General features: G+C 46.0%; 1 protein-coding gene across 4 annotated transcripts in view; it reads left to right on the plus strand.

Annotated features, from left to right (window-relative positions):
• Positions 1-8,687, plus strand: part of LOC104939592 (rho GTPase-activating protein 27) — a 37,328-nt gene that overhangs the window by 4,823 nt on the left and 23,818 nt on the right. For 2 of the 4 annotated variants that reach the window (XM_027276252.1, XM_027276251.1), the window contains exons 4-6: positions 3,596-3,703; positions 3,863-4,782; positions 7,751-7,969. In XM_027276252.1, the coding sequence (XP_027132053.1) occupies positions 3,676-3,703; positions 3,863-4,782; positions 7,751-7,969 (1,167 nt within the window). In that variant the 5' untranslated portion in view covers positions 3,596-3,675. Of the gene's footprint in view, positions 1-1,691; positions 1,881-2,410; positions 2,845-3,595; positions 3,704-3,862; positions 4,783-7,750; positions 7,970-8,687 lie in introns of those variants that run through there. The other 2 variants (XM_027276250.1, XM_027276249.1) reach the window with 2 other exon arrangements.

The following is an 8,687-nucleotide window of genomic DNA, read 5'->3' on the forward strand; positions in this document are numbered from 1 at the left end:
AGTGTGACATTGGATGTTTATTTTTTGGTAACTTTGGGGCTACCTACAACGTCTTTACTTTAATCTAGAGCTGCTGACCAGGCTGCGGTATTTGACAAGAACGTGTTGGAAAAATCACTGTTACTGGCAATTAATTATCCCTTCTTGTTTAGAGTTTAGAGGTTCTTGTTTAGAGCTTAGAGGTTCTTGTTAAGAGTTTAGAGGTTCTTGTTAAGAGTTTAGAGGTTCTTGTTAAGAGTGTAGAGGTTCTTGTTAAGAGTTTAGAGGTTCTTGTTTAGAATTTAGAGGGAGATGCCCGGCCAAGACTCCATCCAGCATGGACTAAAACACAGCATGGACAGTTTTAGGAACAAGTTGGAATGAGTTAAAAGGAATTTTTAAACAGACAAAGTAGTTTTCCAGACTGCATATTGATAGCAGATCATTTCATTTTCAACCCAGAGTGTGGCCGTCACTGGTTCTGAATAAGGGCTTCATAGGCAGCCGCTCTCCCATCTTCCTGGTACTGCATACCGCCACTGAGTGTTTTAGTGGTAGGCAGTACCGGACCGTACCGGCTTACTTTCTACTATCTGCGAGCCAGATTCTGTCATCAAAAGAGCCACATCTGGCTCACGAGCCATAGATTGCCGACCCCTGGTGTAAAGCTTCTTGTAAGAGTGTAGAGGTTCTTGTTTAGAGTTTAGAGGTTCTCGTTTTGAGTTTAGAGGTTATTGTTAAGACTGTAGAGGTTCCTGTTTTGAGTTTAGAGGTTCTTGTTTAGAGCTTAGAGGTTCTTGTTAAGAGTGTAGAGGTTCTTCTTGTTTAGAGCTTAGAGGTTCTTGTTTAGAGTTTAGAGGTTCTTGTTTAGAGCTTAGAGGTTCTTGTTTAGAGTTTAGAGGTTCTTGTTTAGAGTTTAGAAGTTATTGTTTAGAGTTTAGAGGTTCTTCTTGTTTAGAGTTTAGAGGTTCTTGTTTTGAGTTTAGAGGTTCTTCTTGTTTAGAGTTTAGAGGTTCTTGTTTAGAGTTTAGAGGTTCTTGAGCAGGTTGGGGACAACCTTGAGAATGCTGATGTTGTTCCTGACCACATTGCTGAAGTACTCCAGGAATAGTTTCCAGGTTCTAGGTTCTTTCCAGAGTTTCCAGGCATATTTAACAAGGTTTTTGGGGGTCCTCGAACTTTTTGTGACCTGATTTTAGGTGACAGCTGACAGCCAATCAGAGAACAGTGTTTCTGTGTTTGTGGTGTAAAGAGATAAACATGTTGCAGTCAGTCTCTGAGCTTCCTCCAAACATTCCTGTTAAAGTTCAGCCTTCAGGAGGCGGAGTCCACCACCGGTTTTATGATTTAAACTCAGTTATTTCTGTCTGTTTTTGCTGTGTGTGTGTAACCACACCCCACTCACACTGAGGGTAAAGGTTGAATCCTCTGTTGGGTTTATACTGTCACATGACACCTGGTGGGCGTGGCTCAGCGACAGGATGTGTTATTGATCCTCTCCGACTCATTCTGGTAAACTTCTCCTTTAAATTCTTTCTCTCTTTTGATTGGTTGACGTGGCGTGTCCTGCCACAAAGCCTCGACCTCAGTTTGATGATTGACAGCTCGCTGGGTTTATTTTCTCACACACTCCAGTCCTGTGGTCGAACAGAGGAGGGTGTGTGTGTGTGTGTGTGTGTGTGTGTGTGTGTGTGTGTTACATTCCTGGCAGGGTGGGTGTGGCTCAGAGACAAACAGAGGGAAAGAGGGAGGGGGCAGTGGTCGGCAGCATTCCAACACTCGAGGCTCTCTCAGCAGCACACCTGGCTCAGGTGAGCTCAGGTGTGCTCAGGAGCAGGTTTGACTGTTTACCGCCTGTTTCAAACAGCCTGATCAGCAAACACACACCAACAGGAAGTGAGGTAAAAGGTTAGAAGTTAATATGATTGGTTGGTACATTTAATAAGTAATGAGTTCATGAAGGGGTACCAGGGGCATCAGCTGACTGTTACTTGATGCCCTTTGTGCCGTCTGTCCGTCAGGTAATCTCAGGTAATCAGGTACAAAGTTTAAACAGGACATTTCCTGCTCTGACCTGCAGACGTTGACAGAATGTTGTGAAAACGTTCTTTAGAGTTCGATCGCAATCGTCTTCATCGATTCATTGACGACTGTTGAGGAGAAACCTGAATATTCTCCAGCTGAACTCAGCCACACTATTGTTCCTTTACAAAGACAGGAAACACACACACACACACACACACACACACACCAGGGTGTGATGTCACCGTGGGGTGGAGTCTACACTACCACGTGGGCGGGGCTTACAGCAGACAGGAAGAGCAGAGACTTCCCTCTGTAAACACAACAGGCCTGTGATCAGCCTACTGCTATTGTTCTGTGTGTGTGTGTGTGTGTGTGTGTCTTGCTCAGAGGTCAGGTTTGAAAGAAGTATTCAGACTCTTTACTTCAGTAAAAGTATAAGTACCACACTGAAAATACTTCATTGTGTGTCTGTCCATCTGTCCGCACACACACAAACTGACATAAAGTCATGTTTTCAGTATTTTCAGGTGTTTTAGAGTTCTTGATGATGTCATCCTGCACACCTGTGAGTGATTCAGATTATAGTTCACGCCGTCGAGTGCCAACAATGTCGTCAACAACTTTTTATGAAAGACACTGAATCCAATTCACGACACTTAGAAGAAAACATGTTACCTGAGTCAGCAGAACTCCACCTGAGCAGGTGATACCTCTGATAAGCCCCACCCCTCTATCTGCAGAGTGGGCGGAGTCTGTGTTGTCTGTGGTTGAACACGTCTTATATAATCCCTTCTTCTCCTGGAGGCTTTACTTTGAAACATGGAGCCGCTGAGCAGAGAGGTGAGTGTGACTGACTGTGAACATTACACAAGATCATCTTTGCAAAGCGGCGTCCATCACGTTGCCGTTGACTTAAAGCTTCATGATGTTTTTTAGAGACGACACGAAGACATGAGAGTGAAGCAGGGTTAGCCTTAGCTTCAGGAGCTGCAGCTCAGAGCTGGTTGTAGTTTGACTTGTTCTGACAAGAAGAAGCAGAAAAACACATAACTGTCATTCCTGTGTTCGTCTGTCAGTCATACAGTGCTTCACATCAGTCAGTGCAGTAAAACAACGCTATGCCTCGCTATGAAAGACATGATGGTTGTTGTGTTGGACTGCATTGGCTCATACTGTACAGGTGTAAGTCATTTCTATGTATATGCTAAATGGACTGTACTTATATAGCACCTTTCTCGTCTTCTGACCACTCAAAGTGCTTTACAGTACATCTCATTCACACATTAACACACTGATGGCATTGGCTGCCATGCAAGGTGCCAACTGCTCATCAGTTTGAGGAGACAACCATTCACACACCGATGGCACAGCCTTCGGGAGCAAATTGGGGTTTGAAGGACACTTCGACATGCAGACTGGAGGGGATCGAACTGCCAATCTTCTGATTAGTGGACTTTGTAGTTTTAGTCGACTCGTTTTTTGTAGTGTTGTCAGTTGACATTTTTGTAGTTCTGTCGGTTGATATTTTTGTAGTTTGCTCGGTTGTTGTTGAATCTGCTCCATCTGGTCTGATCACTTTTTTCTCTTTAAGGGGGCTGTTCAGGTGTGACCTTTGACCCTTCAGCATCACCTGCCCATCTAACAGAAGGGGGTGGGCCTGAGGCTGTCACCATGGCAACAGTGTCCCTGCTCGGCAGAGGTGAGTCCTGCTTCACATCAGTACCAGAACAGTACCATCAGATTACATATTGTTAACAGCATTAGCATTAATGGTAACATTAGCGTTGGCTCTTGTGCTTCATACAACATTGGTCTGTATTATTTCCTCTGATCTTCCTGCCTGTTCTGGATCCTACAGGTCTGGGTCTGGTCCTGGTGGAGTTTCAATATGAGTACCAGGGTCGGGATGGGGCGCTGGTCTCCATCAAACCCAATGAGCGTTACGTCCTTCTGGCTAAAACCAATGACCACTGGTGGCAGGTCCGGAGGGACCAGAGCTCTAAGCCCTTCTACATCCCTGCCAAGTATGTCAAGGAGCTGCCACTGGACTTACCATCTCCTCTGGACTTTGCAGATGTGCCTAGTCCAGTGCAGCTTCCTGTAGCAGCACCAGTCCCGGTCCCTGTCCCTGTTCCAAAGACCTTGGAGGAGCCCAGTGGGACCAAAACCAAACCGGGGGACGAGGTGACAATCCGGCTCAGACCTGATGCTTCCACCGGATACCGCAAGCCTGAGAACCGCATGTCCACGTTCGGTGTCCCGCTGGACTTCCATGAACTGATGCCGACCCCACGCAATCCTCATGCTGATCTCACAGAAGCCGGGACCACAACCACCGGTGGGATTAAGGATATGGAGGACGATGCTCCAAGCAAAAAGCCCGGGTTCGTGGAGGACCACAGGGACTCTGCCAAACACAGAGTTCCCAGTTTCAGTCCAGCAGACCCTGTCTCCACACCCCGGCCCCAGACCCAGCCCATCCCTGTGGATACGCCAACGGTCCCCATAGTGGCCCCCCACAACGACCTCCACAGCACAACCTTATTATCCACAGGTCACCATGACAATGAGGAGTCACCGATAGAGCTGGAGGAGGAGGAAGAGGAGGAGATGAGCGTTGAAGAGAGTGTCAGCACAGAGGATTCACTGAAGGAGGAAGATTCAACCCACATCTATGAGTCCATCCAGGACCTGAACCTGGACCTGGAGGCTCTGGTTGGAGGAAGAGTGAGTCCTGAAGCGCTGCCTGAACCTGCACCAGCACCGCCCCCCTCACAGGTAAGACACCTGAGACTTCCTCAGTCCATGTGAAACATCACATATCTTACCTTGATTCTGACGAGTCCAGTTTCAGGTGGCCCAGTGCACCAACGTGCTGTAATACATGAACATACATTACATACGTATGTTTGAAGGTTTTCCCATGAATTCTGTCATTTTGTCTTTTTCTTCAAAGTTACTGAACATTTGTTGACACTGACCTGTGATCAGGTGACCCACTCTGACCTGTGATCAGGTGACCCACTCTGACCTGTGATCAGCTGAACGGTGTCTCTGTCATTCGTACGTCTGTTCTCACTCTATGTAACTTTGGGCTCCGGGTCGGGAGAAGTACGTAACGCTTTACGGCACTAAGTCACACAGCAGCAACTATTTCACTGATTCTGGTGAAACTGGATCATATTTTATGGAGGAAATGTTTTCTGGTTTTCCCTCTGATGTCCTCCGGCTGCTCCGCCTCAACTCTCTGTGATTTACAGAGTTTATGATGGACAGTGAAGTAAACTGCTGACAGCTGTAGCTGCTGTTAGCTCATGTTAGCTCAGTCTGTAGCTGCTGTTAGCTCATGTTAGGCTTCCTGACTGTGAGCTCCAGGTGTTAGTGTTTGTACCACAGGCGGATTGGACCACCAGGAGCAGGGCCGGTCTTAGCTATGGGCAATGTGGGCGGCCGCCCAGGGCGCAGTCGGGGGGGGGGTGTATAGAAAAGTCTGGAGATATAAATAGTATGAACTGTATAAGCAGAATTATCAATATAAATATAAGTATGGCAGTATGATATAAATATAGATATAAATAAAGCAGTATGGTAGAATTTATAAATTGACAGAATTTCAGTATGAACAGGTCTATAAAAATGAAATATGTAAACAGGTGTACATAGTGCAAATTTGCTTTTCCAGTATTTTTGAGTCTGTAAAAGTGGCTGGTACCTTTTGGGGGGGTCAGCAGTGTCCAGAGTTTGTGGGGGCAGCGGGCGGAGAAGGAAGGGGGGGCAGTTCAGCATCCTGATGGCCTGGTGCATGAAGCTGTCTCTCAGTCTGCTGGACTGGCGTGTTGCTGACAGAAATGCTGAGAACGTTCTGCGACACACACAGCTGCAGATCTGTTTTAACAAAATAAAAGCCTCTCCGGCGTGTCATTTCCTGCAGCGTCCACACAGGAAGCAGCGAGCAGAGAAAGAAAAAGCTGTTTCCTCTTTTTATTCTCATTAAGACCTCTGACCTCTGACCTCTGACCTCCACCTCCGACTGAACCAAAATCTCTTTTCATTTTTTGAATCATTTCTTTAATTTAAATGTTCATCATGATTTATTTAATCTTTGTTACTTCAATTCATTCACTGATTTTATTTTTTATTTTGAGACTTTATATTTTTGTCTTGTGTGTTTAGTTTTATTTTGGCGGGGAGGGGTCTCTTCTGGTCAGTGTCGTCTGGTATTGGTGATGTCACAGCAGGATGTGATGAGGTCAGCAGGATGTAGTGATGTCACAGGATGTGTTCAGGGTCGGACAGGAAACTTGGAGAGGACGACGCTGCAGAGACACCTGCAGGACGAGAGAGGAACAGCCAGAATCAGAACACAGAGACCAGAACCATGTGTCCTGTTTGGACCTGAACCTTGTGACCCATTTAGACCTGAACCTTGTGTCCTGTTTGGACCTGAACCACCTGGCCCGTTTGGACCTGAACCATGACTTTTTTTGTCGTCTTCTTCTCGTCAGTTTCGTGGGTAAACCAGCAGATAGCAGCATTACATCATTGACACCAGATCAGCTGATTGAAGCAGATTCTGTGTGTGTGTGTGTGTGTGTGTGTGTGTGTGTGTGTGTGTGTGTGTGTGTGTGTGTGTGTGTGTGTGTAAACAAACTGCTGCACAAACAAACAACATTCCAGGAGTCCTTGAGGAGGCACTTTGAATCCTTAATCAGGTTCAAGGAGTTCTTCTGGGACTTTCATGGCATGAGGTTCCAGGCATCCTTAAAGATGTTTCACAAGACCTTGAGGAGTTTCCAGGCATCCTTGAAGATGTTTCACGAGTTCTTGAGGAGTTTCCAGGCATCCTTGAAGACATTAAAGGGGCGGTGACATAAGTTTGCCCATCAGCAGAGAGGGGGCGGAGCCACCGTATGCAGATATATAAGGGGGCGTGGTCAATATGAACAGCTGGCAGGGGGCGTGGCTCCAGGCGCAGACAGGCAGTCAGCTGCTCGAGCTGCAGACGGATTTTAAACTCTGACTCGTTTGAGACCCTTTAAGACAGAAACAGACAGACAGAGGCATTCTGGGTAAGTGCACACTTTGATGTTTGTCTGGAAAAATTAAATATTCAGAGCCGAACAGCTGATCTGCAGTCAGCTGACAGGAGTGTGTTCAGGTGAACATGAAACCTGACAGCTGATCCTGCTCTGTACACACACACACACACACACACACACACACACACACACACACACACACACACTGTATGTATTTTATTGAAGCTGTACAATCTGATAAATAAAGTTAAAGTGTGTGTGTGTGTGTGTGTGTGTGTGTGTGTGTGTGCGCACGCTTGTTTATAAAACACAGGAGGGTTACTTCCTGTTGGGCAGCAGCTCACTCCACCCAGAGACAAACAGAAAAAAAGATTCAGATCTTTGAGACTGCAGGAGACGAAATATTAATTTTTATTTTAGTGAAACAAAAAAATTTTAATGTTTTCAAAATACAGAAATTAAGCGACTCAAACTTCCTGTTTACAGTCTGTCATTTCCTGTTTCTACAACAAAAGTTGATTCACTGAGAGACCGAGACTGAGATGAGACAACTATATGACGAAGACAGACTGTCTGAAACCTGGACGTAGTCTCCGTGACGTCCCCGCAGACTGTCTAAAACCTGGACGTAGTCTCTGTGACGTCCCTGCAGACTGTAAAACTCTCTGTCTGTCTGTCTGTCTGTCTGCCTGTCTCTCTCTCTGTAGGACCACAGCTCGCTTGACCCTCGCTCGCCCATATACGCTAACGTCTCCAGTCTAAGGAAGACATCTCTCCCACAGATCTCCATCTCAGGCCCCGCCCTCCCATTGTTGCCTCCTCCTGACCACGCCCCCTCAGTTCCTGACGCCACCCCCTCCTCTTCAGTCTCTTCCTCCGCCATGATAAGCCCCGCCTCCCCCCTCAGCCCACAGGACGGATGGCAGGTAAGTTGATGTCTGATAGGTCTGAAGCAGGAGGTGTGTTTGATTCATACGTCACATTGTTACAAACTATAGGAAGAACTGGAAGGAATGGAAGTGACAGACAGCCATTGAGTTTAGACGTTCTGAAATAAAGCGGGAGATTAAACTTTAGGACTGAAAGGAATGAAAGAGCTGGTTGAGCCAAAAACGCTGAAAGAAACTGAAGCAGCTGATGAAATTAAAGGAGTGAAAGAAACATGAAATTTAATAAATGAAAGGAGTTGTGAAGAACTGGATGAAGAAATGACACTTCATACAGAAAGGAACTGAAGTGGGAAAATGTGGGAACCAAAGCTAGTTAAGACAGATTCACTGAAAGAAGTTGAAGTGCAAGATCGACTTTAAGGACAGAAAAAATAAATAACAGTGATTTTTAAAACTGAAAGAAGTCAAAGCGTGAAGTTTGAAAGAACTGAAAGGACTTGAAGTGAGAGTTTATTTTAAGAAGACATGGAGGAGTTAAAGAGCTGCTGTGATGTCAGGCGTCGTTAAAATTTAATCGGTGTCACCTGAGCCGCTCAGGTCGCTTCCACTGTGATCGAATGAACGTCCGCTGACGCTTCACTGCTCAAACAAACATTTAGAGTTCACTTCAGCTGTCGCCAGAAGACTTCATGTCAGGCTCAACAAACAAAGGTGTGACACACCTGACGAAGGTCGAGTCATCGTTGGTGTCATC

This window comes from Larimichthys crocea, unplaced genomic scaffold (assembly GCF_000972845.2).
Source record: "Larimichthys crocea isolate SSNF unplaced genomic scaffold, L_crocea_2.0 scaffold33, whole genome shotgun sequence".
NCBI classification, from domain to species: Eukaryota; Metazoa; Chordata; class Actinopteri; family Sciaenidae; genus Larimichthys; species Larimichthys crocea.